The sequence below is a fragment of the Cyanistes caeruleus genome, unplaced genomic scaffold (assembly GCF_971803275.1).
Source record: "Cyanistes caeruleus unplaced genomic scaffold, bCyaCae1.hap1.1 HAP1_SCAFFOLD_65, whole genome shotgun sequence".
NCBI classification, from domain to species: Eukaryota; Metazoa; Chordata; class Aves; order Passeriformes; family Paridae; genus Cyanistes; species Cyanistes caeruleus.
The window spans coordinates 263,291-283,623 of NW_028255884.1; the positions used below are offsets into that span (position 1 = coordinate 263,291).

The 20,333-nt window shown below is 50.2% G+C and overlaps 1 protein-coding gene and 1 long non-coding RNA gene across 3 annotated transcripts in view; both read right to left on the minus strand.

Annotated features, from left to right (window-relative positions):
• The window catches only part of LOC147647078 (uncharacterized), an 813,449-nt gene that overhangs the window by 220,899 nt on the left and 572,217 nt on the right, over positions 1-20,333 (minus strand). The gene's annotated exons all lie outside the window — the stretch shown is intronic.
• Positions 4,624-12,126, minus strand: LOC147647082 (uncharacterized). 2 transcript variants are annotated; one of them, XM_086872465.1, is made up of 3 exons: positions 11,768-12,126; positions 6,753-6,831; positions 4,624-6,566 (listed from the first exon to the last, which is right to left on the minus strand). In XM_086872465.1, exons 2-3 carry the CDS (start codon positions 6,802-6,804, stop codon positions 5,392-5,394), a joined length of 1,227 nt encoding a protein of 408 aa, XP_086728591.1. In that variant the 5' UTR covers positions 6,805-6,831; positions 11,768-12,126; the 3' UTR covers positions 4,624-5,391. The 2 variants fall into 2 exon arrangements, with proteins under 2 accessions (XP_086728591.1, XP_086728590.1); XM_086872464.1 differs by lacking the exon at positions 11,768-12,126 and having other exon boundaries at positions 6,753-10,169.

A 20,333-nucleotide genomic window follows, 5' to 3' on the forward strand; every position in this document is an offset into this window, starting at 1 on the left:
ATTTTTATGGGATTTTACAAAAGTTGATATAATTTTTTTTGATTTTTCCGTTATTTTCTGGTATTTTGAGAATTTAAGAATTTTGAGGGATTTTTCTTAAATTTTTGTGGAAATTTGTGGAGATTTCGTGGGATTTTTCTGGAGTTTGATAGGGTTTTGAGAAGATTTAGGGAATTGTGTGTGATTTTTCTGCAATTATGTGGGATTTTTTTTTTAAATTAGTAGGATATTGAGGAGATTTTGTCTCATTTCTAGAAGACAGGTATCTGCTAGGGAGAGCCGGAGCCTCCCTTGGGATGAAAGAATGTAGACCCTTTCCCTCCAAATTAATATAGTTTTTAAATCAAGGTGCCTTTAGGCAGAGATCTGGGGATAGGAATAACAGTTCTTTACTAGTATAACCAGGCAAACAAACAAACAATAACTACAGCAATAACAAGAAAACAGAACCAGGGGGCCCGTGGCAGCTTTCTCGGCTGAGACGGGATGGAGGAGAGGCTTTGTTTCACAAACCCCCTCGGGCGGGCAGTCCCGGTGCTCCTGCAGGGCTCTGAGGAACACTCAGCTGGAACAGCAGGGATGAGCTGAGATCCTGGGCCGGTGGCTGAGGTGGATCAGCAGCTCCGCGGCGGTGCCTGGCACTGCCACACGTCCCGGCAGTACAGGGGGTGCGAGGCCACCAACAAAGAGGGGAGAAGGAGAAGCAGCAGCAGCTCCATCTGGGTGATGGCGAAATTCCCTTCTCTCCACCGCAGCAGCTCCGCGACCCAGGAAAAAAAATTGTCTTTCCCCAAAGCCGAAGAAAGCCAGCTAAAAACTGTCCCCACCCTCCTTTCCTGCCCCCTTCCCTGCCTGGGCCCAGCCAGACTTTGTCCTTTGTCGAGCACCCACTAAGTACCCACAGTTAGGTTGTCCCCACAACTAATGGGTAAAAATTGCACCAGCAAGCCAGAAAAAAAAAGGACACCTAACCCCCAACACAACTCCTGGATTCCAGCAATGTTCAGATAGAAATCCCAAGAGGAGGTAGGCTCAAGAGGTGTGCTTGCCTTGTGCTCAGCCTTAAATACCCCTTGGTCTTCCTGGGCCCATTCCCCAGGTGGGATTTCTGGTCATTTGGTCACTCAGGAGCTGGTCTGGGGGCTCCAGAGGTGGGTGAGGAGCATTGCCTTTGGTGTGCCAGGGACTGGCAGACACTGCAGGGCTGGGATAGAGGCTCTGGGGGGATTGGGGTTCCAGGGCAGTGCAGTGCTGGGGTTACAGGGCAGGACAAGGCTGGAACTGCCCCTTCCTCCCCTTTGAAACACAAAATGTTTCGAGCCAACAATTTACTCCAGTCTCTCACAACAGGCAAAGCTGGAGGTGGAATTCCAATTTTGGTCATGGACACCTGGCTGAGAAGGACAATTCTTTTCTATAGGAAGGAAAGCACAGAGCCCCAGGGTTTGGAAGGCAGGTGAGAGCTGGACATCAGGAGGCCAAAGCCAGCCCAACTTGCCAGTAATGGCAGATTTTATCTGGGAGCAGGCTTTGGATGTAGGGAATGTTGGAGGTGGAATCTAAATTTTGGCCATGGATGCCTGGAGAAGCAGGACAGTTCTTTCCCATAGGGAGGAACTCACAGTGCCTTCCCCAGTGTTTCAGTAGCCGATGAGAAGAGACCCTCAACATGTCAAGGTCAGTTGGACCAGTCAGGAGGCCCCTGGGAGGCCAAACCAGCCAGACCTGTTCTGTGTTCCCTTGATTTTATGGGGCCCCATAGAGTCACAATGGACCCTTACTTCCATGGGGCCCTTCAGTGTCACAATGGTGCTGTGATTCCATGGGATCCAGCAGTGTCATAGTGGAGCACTGATTATAAGAAGACCTGCAGTGTCACAGTGGACTCTTGATTCCATGGAGTACCACAGTGTCACAATGGCCTCAGGATCCATCAGGCCCTGCAGTGTCACAATGATCCCAGCTATTCCATGAGGCCTTGCAGTGTCACAATGGTCTCTGTGGTTCCACAGGCCCCTCAATGTCACGTGACTCCTCTGTTCCATGAGGCCTGAAATGTCACAATGGACCTTGGCGGTTTGCAGTGTCACAAAGGTCTCCTCTGGCTCCACAGTGTCACCCTGGACCTTTGGTTCCATGCAGCCCTGCAGTGTCACAAAGGCCTCTTGGTTTCACGAGGCCCCACAGTATCCCAATGGTCCTCTTGGTTCTGTGGGGACCACAATGGTCTCACTGGTTCCATGAGGCCTCACAGTGTCACAATGCTTTGTTTATTTCATGGTGCCCCACAGTGTCACAATGGATCCTTGGTTCCATGGGGCCCTGTGCTGGTGCATTCCCCCCTCCCCTTCTCAGGCCGCCCTGCCAGCTGAGAAATGCTCCTTGGGCCTGGGCCTTGGCCAACAGCCCCTGGGCTCAGCTCCTCTGCAGCTCATCAGAAACACTGTCTGCTCCCAGGCACTGCTGCTGCCCAAGCAGCTCCTGCTTGCTTCAGGAGCAGCCCTGGGAACTGTTCCTGTTCCCTGCGTGGCACAACATCCCTGTTCTCAGCCTTGCAAAGAAAGCTGTTGATGCCAAGTGCGGCCAGGATGAAACATTGCTGTGCCTGAAGCCCCTCTCTTGGGGCCCTACAAACAGCGCTCCAAAAGGAGCCCCTTGCAGCTCTCCTGGGCCAGCCACCTCCCTCGGAGTGGGGCCTCTGTGAGCCGGGAACTCTCCCGTTTGCTGCACTCGGGGCATCCCCGAACAAGGACGGAGCCTGGGCCGATCCCCCCACACCTCCAGGCTCAGCCCTTGGCCCGCTGGGGAGATGCCAAAGCATCCGCAGGGAGCATTTCCCTGCCCTGCAGGGGAATTTCTCACAGCTGCCTTGCACTGCCTCTTTGTGTCTGTGTGCACACACCAGTGCTGTGCCCTGGCAAATGGGGCAGAAATGCTGCTCTGGGAGGGGCTGGAGTGCCTTGGAGATCTGAGTCAGGCAGGCCTGTGAGGAAGGTTGAGTCACGAGGTATAAGCTAAGCTAAATGCTGCCTAGTGTTCTTCTTTTGCTCCATTGTTATGTTTAATATAAATGATAAGCTAATTTAAATACTGTTTAGTATTATTCCTCTGCAAATTTGCTAAGTCATAGGTTATAAATTAGGTTAAATACAGTAAATGCTGTTGTTTTGCTAAATTGTGACATTTGAGGTTTCAGTTAAGGTTAAGGTATAAATGAAGTCCTGTTAAGTTTGTGCTCTGTTAAGTGAGCCAACTCTGGGATGTTATCATGTGTTGCCATACAGCGGTACTGTGATGTCACTGAAGACTGTGATGTCAAAAATTCAACCTGTGATGTCACAGTCTGTTCTGTGATGTCACATGCTGGTCTGTCATTTCACAGAGCCACCTTCGATGATGGCAGTCTCTGCTCAATGGTCTCACACCATCCTTTATGATGCCAGAGTAAACTTCGTGATGTCATAACCCCATCAGTGATGTCACACAACCATCTCTGTGATGTCAGATACCCTGTAATGTCACAGCACATACTTTGACCTCACAACCAGGTCTATGATATCATACAGCCATGTCATGATGTCACAGCCTGATTACTGATGTCACAGAATCCCTTCTATGATGCCATAGCTGCTCAGTGACCTCACACAACAAACTCTGTGATGTCACAGCCCCATCTGTGACTTCACACAACCCACTCGGAACTGTCACACAGCCCCTTTCTGACATCACAGCTGCTCTGGGGCTCCAGGACACAGCCACAGAGGTGCTGCTGGGACACAGCCCCCTCTGGCACATCCCACAGCCCCTGCCAGTGCTGAGCCCCTGGCAGCTCTGTCTGGGGCTGCTCTCTGTGTCCCTGAGCTGCCCTGGCAGGGCCCCAGCCCTGCTGGGCTGTGCTCAGGAGCTGCTCCTGACCAGAGCTGTCTCCCTGCTGTGGTCTGTTCCCATGGCAACATCTGCCCCATTGTTATGGTCTGTTTCCATGACAACCATCACAGTCCCTGCTGCTATGGTCAGTCCCTTGGCAGCTCCATGGAGACCCCATGTCAGGGATGGTTGCCATGGACACCAGCTCAGGCCTGGAGCCAGAGTCCATTGCCATGGCAACCATTTGCAGTCCCATCCCCAGGCTCATGGGATCCCAGAGCCACAGAATTGGCTGAGTTGGGAGGGACCCATGGGGATCCTCCAGTCCAACTGCTGGCCCTGCACAGGACACCCCAACAATCCCAGCCCGGGCCTGGCAGCGCTGGCCAAATGCTGCTGGAGCTCAGCCAGCCCTGGAGCTGGGAGCCTTCCCTGGGGAGCCTGTTCAGTGCCCCAGCAGCCTCGCGGGAAAAACCTTTTCCTCACATCCAGCCTAAACCTGCCCGCCTCAGCTCCAGCTGCTCCCTCCACTCCTGTCCCTGGGCACCAGAGAGAAGAGGTTCCCGCAGCCCCCAGCCAGGGACCCGCTCCCAAGGCTGCTGCCATGGCAACCAGGCCTGGCACCAGCTGGGATGCTCGGTTTCCACGGGCTGGGCTTCAGGAATGGCATTCCCCAATTTCCTGCTCCTGCTAAAACCGCGCTGCTGCTCGCTTCCCTCCCACCTCCCATGGAAAGCACAAAAGGCAAAGATCCCATGCTGGAATAAGAAGAATTTATTGAGAACAGCAACGAGATAAGGCAAAAACAGGAACAGAAACAATTTTGGTAACAGAAAGGATAAGACCATTCACAGGGAAAACTAAAACACCACTGACTCTTCCTGGACACGTATTTCCTCCTGCCAAGAAAGGACACCCTTCTCTGGTGAGAGAGAGAGTCCTTTTCCTGCTCCTGGCAATGACCTGAGATGGGATTGAATATAATGACAGGGTGTCATGGGGTAGCTTTACCTTTAAGACAGCTTGGAGGGAGAGGAAGTTGAAGCTGCTGGTGGCTGATGGGAGTTTTTCCTCCTGACCAATTATCAGTCATTTCCAAGAATTGACAGCAGATCTGACCATTAAAAAGTGAATTCAACTTGTAAACACCCCCTTAAGAAGTACAGACAGAATTCTCTTGCCCTCTCTGGTTTCCGGCGTTTGAAGAGGTAACAAGGCTCTGTCTCGGCCTCCTCCCCCCTCTCCAGGCCGACCAGGCCGCGGTGGAGGGGGGAGGGGGAAGAGAAGCAGCGCTGGTCAGCCGAGTGTGGTTTTCAGTTTTTGTTGCATGGCCAGACCCTCACATTCTTTGATCCCACATTATGTCATTGCCACAGGCAGGAAAAGGTACAGGTGTCTTCCCAGTATGGATCACAGGGAACATGGATCACCAGGTCTCTGCCCAACGTCGGTCCTCCAAGGGGGGATGAAACTGGAGCAATGCACAAAGCTCTTCCTGCACTTGGGGCATTTACAGGGCTTCCCTTACTGGTGCCTCCGTTGGTGTCTGGCCAAGCTAGATTTGTCTGAGAAGCTCTTCCCACATTCCCCACACTTGTAGGGCCTCTCCCCAGTGTGGATGCGCCGGTGGGTGATGAGGGTGGAGTTTCGCTTGAAGCCCTCCCCACAGTCGGGGCAGCGGAAAGGCCTCTCATCTGTGTGAATCCGCTGGTGCAGGAGGAGAGTGAAGCTGGTCTGAAACCTCTTCCCACACTGGAGACACTCGTAGGGCCTCTCCCCTGTGTGGATGCGCTCGTGGATGATGAGGTGGGACCTCCGGCTGAAGGTCATCCCACATTCCTCACACTCATAGGGCCGATCTCCGGTGTGGATCCTCTGGTGGCTGATCAGGCTGGAGCTCTGGCTGAAGCTTTTCCCACATTCCCCACACTCATAGGGCCTCTCCCCAGTGTGGATGCGCCGGTGCCTGATGAGGTGGGAGTTTTGCTTGAAGCCCTCCCCACAGTCAGGGCAGCGGAAAGGCCTCTCATCCGTGTGAATCCGCTGGTGCACGAGGAGAGTGGAGCTGGTCTGAAACCTCTTCCCACACTCGGAACACTTGTAGGGCCTCTCCCCAGTGTGGATGTGCCAGTGCCTGAAGAGGTGGGAATTTTGCTTGAAGCCTTTCCTGCACTTGGGGCAGCGGAAGGGCCTCTCATCCGTGTGAATCCGCTGGTGCCTGAGGAGATGGGAGCTCCTCTGAAACCTCTTCCCACACTCAGGACACTCGTAGGGCCTCTCCCCAGTGTGGATGCGCTGGTGACGGATGAGTTGCGAGTTAAAGCTGAAGCCCTTCCCACATTCCCCACACTCGTAGGCCCATTCCCCAGTGTGGATCATCTGGTGGCAGATCAGTTTGGTGCTCGACCTGAAGCTCTTCCCACACTCCAAGCACTTGTAGGGCTTCTCCCCATCCTGAAGCTGCTCATGGACCACCAGCTCAGAGCCCTGGCTGGATCTCCGGCCACCTTCCCGGCACAGGGTGGGTCTTTCCTCCTCAGAGCACCCTGGGATGGGTTTGGAGCCCCTCCTCCGGCGGGATCTCCAGGGATTTTCCTCCCCATTGGGTTCCTGTGGTGTGGAGCTGCTCAAAATGGCCTCTTCCATGAGGTTCTGCCCCAGGGATTTGTCCTCCCTGGTCTCCATCCTCAGCTCCTTGTCTGGGGGAGGAAGGACAAGCAGAGGATGGGATTTGCCTCCGTGCCAGAGGGAAGGGGAAGGAGATCCCCCCAGTGCGTCCCCGGCAGGACGGCGTCGGCAGCGGGGTTGTCCTGCAGCCGGGGGCCAGGCTGGGCTGGGAGATGGAGCAGGAGAGAGGGGGAAAGGGGCACTGACTTCCTCCTCACCTGCCTGGGTGTCCTGGGGCATCTTCCTCTTCATCCCAGCTGCCCTCTCCATCTGGCCAAGGTTTGGGAATGAGAAATCCTTGTTTCCGGAAATATACAATGCATGAGTACATTGGGTTAGGGTGTTCCTCCTGATCAAGTTCATCTCTAGAAGTCACCGGGCATCTGGGGCCCATAAGAACCTCCCAAACATCAAAATTCAGCTCTGAAAATGCCTCCCAGGAGTTCCCCATCTCTGTTCTCTCCCAGTTGCAGTTTAGGGATTCCCCCCGTCCCAGCTGCTGGGGGTCACGCTTGCACTGGGGTTCCTTTGTCTGCTCGGTCCCTGCCTACCCCAGGTTGCTGGGAGTGCCTGGAATCCAAAAAGTTCCCCCCGTTTCCATCTCCTCATTTAGGAATGATGGGGCTTTTTGGATTCCTATGGTCCCTTATCCCCTTACTCTCTGCTTTGGGGTGCAGAAGGTCCAAGGAGTCCCCCCTGCCCCTCTCCAGGCTGTTGAGGGTCCCGTGAATCGTGGCGCTCCCCCTCTCTGGGCTCCCCACTTTGGGGTCCTGGGAGTCACAGGGCTCTGCTCCCCCAGGCTGCCTCTGAGAGCAGCCGCCACCAGGACCCCCCAATGTCCCCCCAAGGGGCATTTTCTGCTTAGCTTTGGAGTTCTTCATTCTCCAAACATTCCCCCAGAAAAACTCAACCCAGGCACCCCCCAGGATATCTGGATCAAGCTCCCCCTCCCTGGTCATTGCTGGGATAGGGGGTGATGATCCCACGGGTGGGATCCCATGGGTGACAAGGGGCTGTGAATTCAGGGAGTGCTCGTCCTCATGTTTCCTCCTCCTTTCCATGATCCTCCTTTGTCCCTCCTCTTCTTCTTCCTCCCTAACGCCAGCTTCTTCTCTTACTTCCATCCCTTCTCTCTCTCCTTCTTCATCCCTCCTTTTCCATCCCTCCTCCTCCTCCCCCAGGAGCAGTGACACCCTCGGTGCCCCGTTCCCAAACCCCTCACAGCCCACGGCAGGAGCGGGGATGGAGCCGGGACAGGTCGGGATGGGCAGCGCGGGGCTCTCCGCTGCTCCCACCCGCTGGGGACGGGGGGAACCCGGCCCGGGGAAAAGGAGAGGGAAACTGGGAAAATTGGGGGCTGCAGATCCAACCTGGGGCTGGCTGGGGACCCTGGCTGGGGACTGCCAGCCCTTGGGGCTCCTCTGGGGAGATGTGGGAGGGGGGAACACAGAGAGGGCTGGGGGATCCCAGGAGTGGCAGCACTGGCAGGAACTGGTTTGGACTGGGATCATCCTGTGATCACACTGGCAATGACTGGAACTGTATTGGATGTGTACTGACATCTGTATGATGTCACAACTTTATGATGTGTATTGACATCATACTGGGATCATACTGGGAGCAGCTGGGCCCATGCTGGGGGGGACTGGGATCCCACTGAGGGGACTGGAATCATACTGGGATTGACTGGGAGTGGCTGGGAACAACTGGGATCATGCTGAGAGCAACTGGGAGGAGCTGGGAATGACTGGGAGCGTGCTGGGGCTGACTGGGATATACTGGGAGAGACAGGGAGTCCCAGGGATCACACTGGAGGCTACTGGGGTCACACTGGCACTGCCAGGGAGCAACTGGGGGCCACTGGCCTCATCCTGGGAGTGACTGGGATCAGACTGGGAGTGTGAAGGAAACTGGAAAATTGGGGAAAAAACGAAAAAAACCCCAGGATAAATTCAAGGAAAATGGAAGGGAAAATTCAGGGAAAAACCAGAAAAATATCAGGGTGAAATCCAAAAACATCAGGGGAAAATCAGGAAAAAATTGGGAAAAATTTGGGAAAAATGGGAAAATTTGAAAAAATTGGGGAAAACCAGGAAAAATTTGGGGGGAAAAAAAGAGAAAACTCAAGGAAAAAATGGGGAAAAATTGGGGAAAAAAGTCAGGAAAAGAAAGTGGAAAAAAATTTGGGAAAAATCAGAAAAAATGGGGGAAAAATCAGGAAAAACCAGGGAAAATTGGAAAGAATATTGGGGAAATCAGGAAAAAAACTGGGAAAGAACTTGGAAAAATTGGGGAAGATCCATAAAAGAAAGAGGAATAAAATCTGGAAAGAAATAGGAAAAATCACAGGAAAAATCAGGTAAAAACTAGGAAAATTTGAGAAGAAATTGGGAAAAAGCTAGAAATGAATTGGAAAAGGAAAATAGAAAAATCAGAAAAAAGTGGGAAATACATGAAAAAAATTGTGAAAAATTGTGAGAAATCAGGGAAAATATCAGGAAAAGAAAGCCGAAAAGACCCTGGGAAAAATCAGGAAAAAATTAGGAAAAATACTGGAAAAATGAAGGAAAAACCAAAAATATTTGAGAAAAAAAATTGCAAAAAAATCTGGAAAATAATTGGGAAAAAATCAGAGAAAAAATGTGGAAAAAAAGGAAAATCACGGGAAAATCAGGGAAATGAAATGGAAAAGGATAAAAATATCTGGAAAAATCAGAAAAAAAATAATGAAAAAAAATCAGGAAAGAATTGAGGAAAACCAGAAAAATTAGGGAAAGGATAAGGGAAAAATCTGGAAAAAAATGGGAAAAAAAGGAAAAAACACAAAAATCAAGGAAAAGTTTGAGGAAAAAAAATGGGAAAAAATTGCAAAAAAAATCAGGAAAATAAAAAAAATTCATTGAAAATATTATGAAAAAAAATAAGGGAAAATCAGGAAAAATATTGAGAAAAAATTGGGTAAAATCAAGAAAAGAGAGGGAAGAAACCTGGAAAAAATCAGGAAAAATCAGTAAAAAAATTAGGAAATACAGGGAAAAATCAGGGACAAATTGTGAAAAAAATTGGGGAACGATGAGGAATAAATTGCGAAAAGAAGAGGGAAAAGTCAGGAAAAAATGGGGAAAAATCAAGAAAAAAATTTAGGAAAAGAATTGGGAAAAAACAGGGAAAAACCAGAAAAAGAAAGAGGAAGAAGACTGGTAAAAAACTGGGAAAAATCAAGGAAACAAATCAAGTTAAAAATCAGGAAAAGAAAGTGAGGGAAAAAACTTTGGAAAAATGGGAAAAAAATTGGGAAAAAGCCAAGAAATATCAAGGAAACAAACAGGAAAAAATCAGGAAAAATTAGGAAAAAAAATGGGAAATACTGGGACAAATCAGAGGGAAAAATCAGGAAAAAAATTTTAAAAATATTCGAGAAAAATTGTTTGAAAAATGAGGAAAAAAATCAGGAAAAGAAAAAGGGAATAAAACCTGAAAAAAATCAGGGAAAAAAATCAGGGAAAAAAATAAAAAAAAAAAAAAGAAAAAGAAAAAAATTGCAGGAAAATCAGGAAAAGAAAATGGGTAAAACAGGGGAAAAAATCGTGAAAAAAATGGGAAAAACCAGAAAAATTACAGAAAAATTGGAGAAAAAGTTGGGAAAAAGACAGAAAACTTTGGGAAAAGAAGAGGAAAAAATCAGGAAAAAATGGGGAAAAAAATGGGAAAAATTCAGGGGAAAATGAGGGAAAAATCAGGAAAAAATAAGAAAAAAAACAAAGAGAGAAAAAAATTGGGGAAAATCAGGAAAAGAACAGGATGAAATCCCCCTATCCCATTTTTCCATGGAATTTTGGGAATTGCGTGCCTGGGAGGTTGTAGAAGAATTTCCAGATCTGGGAATCCAGGGAGTGGGGAAAGGTGGAATTTCAGAAGAGCTGGTCAAAATTTTTGGGAAGGTTGATAGCCTGGTCCTATTCCAGCTTCCAGAATGTTCAGATGAACCCCACGCCTCCTTCCAGCTGGAAATCATGGAAAAATCACGGGAAAGCTGTGATTCAAATTCATGGAGTTTTGCCCCCAAAGCACCCTTTTTTCCCACCAAGATTTCTATTTTTCCCCCAAATTTCAATTTTTGAGATAATTAAATGGCGAAGATAATGGGAAATGGGGAAAAATAAGATAGAAATTGAGGAAGAATGGGGAAAAGTTGGGGAAAATTAGAAAAATATGGGGGAAAAGTGAGAAAAATGGGAGGAAAAATGGAGCAAAATAGAGGAAAATGAGGAAAAATGGGGAAAAAATAGGGAAAAAATGGGATAAAAATAGGAAAAATTTGAGGAAAATGAGATGGAAATGGAGAAAAAATTGGGAAAAATGGGAGAAAGAAAGGGAAGAAAATTAGGATAAAATTGTGGAAAAATGAGATAAAACCAGGATAAAAATGGGGGGGGGGGAATAAGGAAAACTGGGATAAAAATGGGAATAAAAATGGTAAAGACGAGGCAAAAATGGGGGAAAAATGGTAGAAATTGGGGAAAATAGGAGTAAACATGGGGAAAAAACTGGTAGGAAATGGAGCAAAAATAGGGTAAAATGGGGAAATAATAGATAAAAAACAGAAAAAAAAATGGGAAAAATAGGAAAACATGGGGAACGATTTGAGGAAAAATGGAGGAAAAATAGGAAAAAAATCAGAAAAACTGGGAAAAAATGAGGACAAATGAGATAAAAAAATGGAAATTGAGGGAAAAAGGAAAAAAAAGGAGGAAAATTGGGGAAAAATAAAAAATAGGACAAAAATTTGGAAAATTGTTATGAAAATGGGATAAAATTAGAAAAAATAGAGCAAAAATGGGATAAAACTGTGGAAAATGGGATAAAATGGAGACAAATTGTACTCTAATAGGGAATGACTGGGAGTGATTTGGCTTATCGTGGGGATCACAGGAAACTGGAGCCACACGGGGGGAGCAACTGGGCAATGCTGGGAGCAGCCACTGCCGGCACCGGGAGCCCCGAACCCCTTTCCCGGCCATGCCGGACCCGCATCCCCCCGGCCCCTTTGCCGGGGCTCTGCCGCCACCGCCACCGGGACCCCCCAAAAACACCTCCCGGGGACCCCCGGGGTGCCCCCGAGGGGCATCTGCGGCTCGGCTCTGGAGCCCTGCCATCCCCAAACATCCCCCCCAAAAACCCCAAAGCCAGGGAGCCCCGGGGGATTTGGGGCGAGCTCCCCCTCCCCGGGCACCTGCGGGATGGGGGGCGATGGTCCCGAAGGAGCTGCAGATGCAGAGAGCGGGGAGGGCAGGTGGAGCCTCCTCTGCCTGCTCCAGCTCTTCCTCCTCCTGCTCCTCCTCTTCCTCCTCCTCTGCCCCTCCTCTTCCTCCTCCTCTGTCCCTCCTCTGTCCCTGGGCGTGGTTCGGAGCCCTCGGGTGAGCGGGGCCGGGCCGGGACACGATGGGAAAGGGCTGGGTCCCCCCCAAACCGAGCTGGGGGCAGCGGAGCTTTGGGGGAACAATGGGAACGGGGCGGGACAGGGGGACAGGGGGAGGTGGGAGCACTGAGGGTCCCCCAGTTCACCCCAGGAGCCCCAAGCCCCGTCCCAGCCCCCCCAGTTCCCCCCGCAGCCCCGGCTGAGGGGGGCTCAGCCCAGGAGCCGCCGTCGTTCGGGGCTCCCCCGACTGCAGGAACGGGAGAGTTCCCGGCTCGGGGAGGCCCCAGCACAGGAGGGGATCTTGTCCCTCTTCCAGGGCCTTTCAGGGTCTTCAGGCCCCTCTCAAGAGGAGTTTTTCTCTTTTTCAGGTTTTTTGGGGGGGATCCCACCACTACAGGGGTGTTTTTTCCTCCCCATTTTAGGGTGTTTGTGCGGCCGCAGCCCCACAAGCCCCTTTTGAGGGGGAATCATGACGGCTTTAAGTGATATTTTTAGGGGTGTCCCCACCCCAAGCCCCTGTAGGGGATGTTTTGTCCCCCAGGGTGGATTTTGGGGGTTCTCTCTACCATGGCCGCTTTAAGGGCCCCCGGTGTTGTCGGGTCCCACTGTAACTCCTCTTAAAAGGGCAACACCGCTCCCGTTGGTTCCGGCAGTGGAGCCCGGGAGGGGTTGGGGGTCCCGGGAGGGGTTTGGGGGCACCTGGGTGATGCCGATGAAGGCGATGGGGTCCCCGTGCTCGGTATAAACCTTGGTGAGGAGTTCCTGGGGATTTTCGGAAGTTCTGGGTGTTTTGGGGCCATGGTGGTTTTTGGGGGGTTCTCAAGGGGTCCTGATGAGAGAATTTGGGCGATCCCAGGGGTGGAATTGGGGGTCCCAAGGCTGTTTTGGGATGCCAGCTGGTGATGGAGATGGGGACCCCATGCCACGTATGAACCTTCTTGAGGGGGTCTGGGGAGGTGTTGTGGGAATTTTGATGTCCTGCAAGGGTTTGGGGGGGTCTGTATGGAGTTTTGCAGTCTTGGGGAGTTTTTGGAGCATCCAGGAATGTGTTTGGGATCAGGGGAGGTTGGGGTGTCCCGGGGGGGTTGGGGGTTCTCGGCAGGTTTGGGGGTACCTGGGCAATGCGGGTGGCAGTGCTGGGGACCCCGTGCCGGGTTTGAACCTTCTCACTGCGCACGGGCAGCGTCAGCGTGTTCAGGGAGATCCTGGGGGGCCCGGGGGGTCACCCCAAATCCCAGGGACCCCAAATGCTGAGGGACCCCCCGAACTGCCCTCACCGCTGGATCTGCTGCAGGCAGGGGGGCACCAGCACTCGGCCCCCACCCTCCACCATCACAGGGGGGCTGTGGAAGAAATCTGGGGGTGCATGGACACGTTGAGTGGGACCCCCAAATTTTTCAAGTCTCCCCAATATTTCACAAAATTCCAGACACATCCCACAAAATTATTACAAATTTCCACACAATCTAGAGAAATACCTCAAAATTCTTCAAGTCTCCTCAAAATCCCTCAAAATTCCACAAAAATCCCACAAAATACCACAGAAATCCTACCAAATTCCTGAAACATCCCACAAAATTCTAGAAACATCCCACAAAATTCCCTAAATTTTCTCAAAAGCCTGACAAATTCCAGAAACATCCCACAAAATCTCCACAAATTTCCACACATTATAAGAAAAATCCCTCAGAATTCTCCAAGTCTCCTCAAAATCCCACTAAATTCAAGAAAATTCCACAACATTCCAAAAAAGTCCCACAAAATTCCAGAAACATCCCACAAAATTCTTCAAGTCTCCACAAAATCCCACAAAATTGCAGAAAAATCCCAGAAAATTGTGGAAATCTTTTCAAAAGCCCAACAAATTCCAGAAACATCCCACAAAATCCCCACACATTTCCACAAAAACCTAAGAAAATACCTCAAAATTCTTCATGTCTCCTCAAAATTCCACAAAACTCTCAGAAAATCTCCAAAATATCCTACAAAATTCAAGAAAAATCCCACTAAATTGCAGAAAAATCCCACACAATTCCCTAAATTTTCTGAAAACCCCACCAAATTCCAGAAACATCCCACAAAATCTCCACAAAATCTCCAGAAATTTCCACAAAATCTAAGAAATATCCTACAAAATTCAAGTCTCCTCAAAATCCCTCAAAATTCCTGAAAAAAATACCACAAAACTGCAGAAATCTTCTCAAAACCCCACCAAATTCCAGTAGCATCCCAAAAAATCTCCACAGATTTCCACACATTCTAAGAAAAATCCCTCAAAATTCTTCAAGTCTCCTCAAAATCCCACAAAATTTAAGAAAATTCCACAACATTCCAAAGAAGTCCCACAAAATTCCAGACACATCCCACAAAACTATTATGAATTTCCACACAATCTAAAAAATACCTCAAAATTCTTCATGTCTTCTCAAAACCCTACCAAATTCCAGAAACATTCCAAAAAATTCCAGAAACATTCCACTAAATTCCCTAAATCTTCTCAAAATCCCACCAAATTCCAGAAACATCCCACAAATATCTCACAAAATTCCTGGAAAATTTGATGAAATGGTTAGTGTTCAGGAACACACATAATCACAAATGATCATATGCAGGTGCTTTATTAAGAGCTCTGGGTGTCAGGGGTACACAGTACCAAATCTGACCCATCTTGGTTTGGAACTGAACATCTTTTATACTCTATCATTATATAACTTACATATTAATTATTAAACTTACATTGTTCTATTGTAAGCATTGTTTTTACCCAAGCATGGATTTCTCATGATCCCCCCATGCCCCCTAACATTGTTCCTCATGTTCTTTAAGCAATAATTATATCTAATCATATCTAACAATTGTATCATGATCATCTACTGATTACACAGGTGCAGTTTGACCTGATCTTTAGCAAGTACAAGGCCTAACATTTCCCAGGGCCTACTTTTCCAAGGCCTTTCCAAACCTAAATTCCTTTCTAAGTCCCCGAATTTTCTAAGATTTTGAGACCTTTTACTATCACTTACAGGACTTGTGCTCCAGACCCCTCACCAGCCTTGTTGCCCTTCTCTGGACACACTCCAGCTCCTCCATGGCCTTCCTAAATTGGGGGCCCAGAACTGGACACAGCACTCGAGGTGCTGCCCAACCAGTGCAGAGTAGAGGGGAGGAATCCCTGCCCTGCTCCTGCTGGCCACACTGTTCCTGATCCAGGCCAGGAGCCATTGGCCTCCTTGGCCACCTGGGCACACTGCTGGCTCATGCCCAGCCCGCTGTCCATCAGTGCCCCAGCTCCCTTTCTGCCTGGCTGCTGTCCAGCCACTCTGTCCCCAGCCTGGAGCACTGCAGGGGTTGTTGGGGCCAAAGTGCAGAACCTGGCACTTGGACTTGTTAAACCTCACCTTGTTGGGTTTGGGCCCTGGATCCAGCCTGTCCAGCTCTCTGTGCAGAGCCCTCCTACCCTGCAGCACATCAACACTCCCAGCCAACCTGGTGTCACCACGGTTCCATGGGGCCCTAGAGTGTCACAATGGTCTCCAGGATTCCATGAGGCCTCCCAGCAATCCAATTTTGGATCATACTGGGAGTGACTGGACTCATACTAGGAGTATCTGAGAATGACTGGGAACACACCATGCACATCATCCCCCATACTGGGGGTGACTGGGAGCAACTGGGAGCGTGCTGGGAGCCAATGGCATCATACTGGGACTGACTGGGTTGATCTAGCCAGAGGCAACTGGGACCATCCTGGGAGTGCTGCCTTGTGACAAGGATCATACTGGAGCTTACTGGGCTCATGATGGTGTTGAAAGGGAACAACTGGGATCTCTGAACACCAAAGGTTCCTTTCCTGCTCACTGAAGAAGGAGCTTCCCAGTATCCATGTGTGAGGTGACCTTCACCTGAACCAGATGCTGTTAGGAGAAAAAGCTGCCTCTGCTGGAAAATCCCACACAACAAGTCAATGCCAAGAGAGCATTTTGCTTTCATAACTTCCCTCCTGGAGCCACAGTCCTTTTGGATCACACAGCAAGCAAGAGAACAGCACAAAATACAAGGCTGTGTCCAGTTTTTGGCTGGACCAGCAAACAGAGGGAGGAATGCCAGAGTTCACTGCCACAGACTCTCCTCTTGGGGAACAGAACCCCCCCAGGCTCCATTCCAAATGCTGTGCACACCCTGCTGGCCAAAAACAACCCCTTTCTAAGAAGTTGTTGGCAAGAGCTTTCCCAAATAAATGGCATCTTAATGGCAATTTTCTTTCAGAATCACCTCTGTTCCAAAGGAAGAACAGGAAGCCCACAGCAATCCCAAAGGCACATATGGTGCACCTGGGGAAATCCTCGACTTAGGGGCCCAGTGGGTTAAAAAATACCCATCAGAAGCCCCAGAGTGCAGAGTGCAAACTGCAGCAACCACTTGCTGGATCATTTTGGCTGTGCTGCACACACCTGCAGACTGTCTGTCCCCCTGCCAGGACAGAAGGACACCCGTCAGGGGCTGGGCTGGCTGCTGAGAATGCCTCGGGCAGGAGGATCCTCAGGCAATGAGCAGGTGCCCAGAGCCGCTCTGACACTGAGGCCTCTGTGCCCCACAGCAACGGGAACACCACAAGGACACGGCAACGTTCCTGTGACATCACAGCAGCAGCTCCCCCAAAAACCGCCTGGAAGGTTCTCCTGGGTCACCAAGGAGCACAAAGGATCCTCCGAGGGCACAACCTGGTGCTCAAAGGATCCAAGAGGAGCTCAGAAAATGCAGCAAATGAGGACACCCCACAGCCCAGCCTGAACACTGAGAAGGAACAAAGATGTGAGCAAAAAAAGGAAATTCAACTTTTGGTCACTGATGCTTCTGACTAAAACCAGCAAGGTGTGATCCATCTGGGATCTTTGTTTTAGTTCTAGAAACAAGCAAGGTTCTCTACTGTCAATGTCCAGAAAGCAGGAACTTGGGGGAAAGAAGGCTGAGAGTGCCAAAGCCTTGTGTGACTTCCTGGACATCCTGTGGCTGAGGGTGTCCAAGGCAATGGACTCACAAGTGGGGTCCCTGCCCTCCCCACTAACAGCTGCCATCTCTCCTTCAGCCCCACACGTGTCTCCAACAACCTCCTGTCAAGGGCCTCCATCCACACATTCCATCAGCAGCCACAGATCCTCATCCACGAGGTCACCCAGCATCCCTGAGGCCACAGCAGGGAGTGCTCCTGGCATCTGGTAGAGCACTGTGGCTTTCCTGGGATCCTTCTGGTGCCTGTGGCTGAGAGGAGTGGGGTGGATGGAACCAGGACGGGTCACAGATCAGCAGCCCCACTGCAAGCAGTGCTTTCTCCTGCTGTGTGGGGACCGTGGGGTGACTGATATTGGGACTCCTCTGGCTTTGGCTCCTGCGGAGCACACAGTGGCTCAGGCACTGGGCTGAGGGAAGGGGTGCCATGGAAACCCAGCACAGGCATTTCTCTTTGGAGAGGGGGTTCTGCAGGGAGAAGGGAGAAGAAGAGACTTTCCTGTCTGCTGAGATTCCCCCTCCTCCTTCAGCAGCCATTCCACAATCCATCAGTACCAGAGTTCATAGGATCACTTCCATGCCAGGGAGCACAAGGCACTCAAAACTGAACCCTGCCAGAGCCCAGCCCTGCCTGCCCATTTGGAGGGTGTGGGGGAATGGAATTTCAGCAGGAGCTGACCCACAATGATACTTTGCCACTGGTGGGTTTCTCACAGCCTTAGAAGGAGTTTGAGATCTCTGTCCCCAGCACCTGCTCACCCTTCAAGTGCGCACACGAGCCTGGGGGCAATTCAGGTTCCCTGGAGTGGTGGCTGCTTCCCTTGGAAACAGGAGCTGTTGTCTTTTCCAGTGTGCTTAACTCCCTTCTACCTATTAGAAAGTGGGTGAGTAAAGGAAATTACCCTGGAGGAAGGAGACCAGAAATGGGGAAAAGGATGAAACATGTCTGAATTACAAATGAAATCTATTTCAATTTATTTCTTTACTACTAATCTATTACAAACAAAAACATGTTTCTGAGCTGATTGTTTGGATTCAGAATAATTATTATTCAAGAAATAAACTTGTTGTTATTATTATTTATTAGTATTACTTTTCACTGTCAAGACTTTTAAATCTTAGACATGAATAAAAATGGCTGGATGTCTCTCACAGGGAAAATTCCCTTGCTTTTCCCACTGGGATTAAACTGTACAGTCATTTCCAAGTTGCCAGTGGATTCTAAAGATGGAACATCCTGTTAATGCTGGGTTTGGTGTGGTTTGGAGCTGGGGAAGGGTCTCATCCCTTCCCAGAGGTGCCCCAAGCCCGCTCTGCTGCCACATCTGCACTCGCGGCCCCTCACGGCTGCTCTGCCCTGGGGACATGGTGGGACCCCTCCTGCCAGGGCTGAGGCTTCTCATGGGCCCTCATGAGCCCCTCATGAGCCCACAGAACCTCTCATGGCCCCATAGAACCTCTCACAGCCCCTCATTTCCCCTCACTACCTCTCATGGCCCCACAGAACCTCTCATGGCCTCATAGAACCTCTCACAGCCTCTCATGTCCCTTCATGGCCCCTCATTTCCCCTCACAGCCCCTCATGGCCCCATAGAATCTCTCATGGCCCCATAGAACCTCTCATTTCCCCTCACGGCCCCTCACAGCCCCAGGGGCTCCTCCCAAAGGAGAAGGGGTCGGGCCCTGCTCACTCTCCTTTTATTTCGGTCCCTTCACAGCGCCGAGTAAAGAAAGGCTGAATGGAGCCTTTCCCCAGCGTTTCCCTCGGGGTTCATTGCGGGCTGAAGCTCTGTGCTGGCGCTGGCCCCAGCACCAGCATCCCTGCAGCCCCCAAGGCCTTTGCTGTCCCCCCGTGTCCATTCCCTGTCCCCGAGTCCCGCCCGGCTCTGGCAGCAGCAGCAGCCGCAGCGCAGCGGGCGCAGGCCCGGCCCGGCCGGGGCTCCCGGCCAGGAGCAGCAGCAGCGCCGGCCCTTCCCACCTGCTCCTGCCTCGGCTTCCCAGGGCTTTTGCCAGGGCAATGCTGGACTACAGCAACAATCCCCCACAAACAGCCCTGATTCCTCAGGGCCCGCCTCTGCTGCCCTCAGCCAGCCCTCAGAGGAAGAAAGGATCGGGATCCAGCGCTGTTTTCAGCCCTGTTTTACTCACCCTGAGGTGACAGCAGGAGGCTGTGGGTGCCCTGGCCTTGGCAAGTGTAGATCCCAGCTGCTCTTGCCCCTCTTCTGCTTGCCACTTGAATTTTAGCAGTACAGCTGCAATTGCCTCTTTCAATCAGTGCTACCCACTGTGCTTTTGTCACGGGGAACTCAGGATTTTTGTTTCAGGCATCATGATCAGTAGAGATCAAAATGCTCCCAAGTCCCTGAGCACAAAATCAAGGAGAATGAAAGCCACACAGGTCACATTTGCAGTGCTCAAACACAGCCCTGTTGCTGCTGCTGCTGCTGCTGAAATAGAATCAACTGACAGAGGCCATCACAGAAATTGCCTCTGCAGTGGCAAATAAAATGAAAAAATCCTCCAGGAGAAAGAAAAACCAGAACTTCCCAATTCACTTCATTGTTTCTTCTGAGCAGCAGCAGAGAAAAAGGAACAGGGCACCTTTCAGGCAGCTCCACAAGCTCAGGGTTCTCATTTCTTCGGGAATCTGAGATGCAATTGGCCTTGTTAAAAGGATAAAAGCAAAGGGAATAAATTGGGAATTATTAGGAAAAAATGACCCTTCTTACACACAAAGTTCACCAAGTCATTCCCTGCATTTCTCCTTTTCACATTCTTTCTCTCATCCACTGAGAGCTCCAGCTTATCATGTTCTGCTGCTTATCATCAACTGATTGTGCTCTTGATTTCTCCCACTGCAAGAGATGTAGAATCATCTCAACTGAACACAGAAACAAACTCCCTCTGTCAGCCCATCTTCATGTTCCAGATCACTTTCCAGATGTCCATGGGGCTGTTGGAATGATGAGCTCTCCACTGCTGGCTGCAGGCTCTGGAGATTCTTTCTCCACATTCAGCCAGGCTTGTATTCCCCAACAATTCCTGGTAGCCCATCATGTTTTCTTTGGGTAGAAGAGGAACAATGAAAACCTCACCAATGGCACAACTCCCCTGTGCACAAGGAAAAGAAAGAACAAGTTGTCAAGTTCTTCAAACATTTGTCCTGCTTTGCTGCAAGAGTTGTGCTGCACTCACAGTGTGGGAAGCCAAGAGAAGCTGCAGCTGGGGGCACATCTTGTGACAGGAGCTGCGCCTTGTTCTCCAGGACAGGTTTTTGGAAAGAACAGACGGGACTGGGGAGAAGATTCTGGGAAAATTGAAACGGCTTTTTTAAGAAATGAAAATAAAATCCAAAGAAACAACCAATATGTTT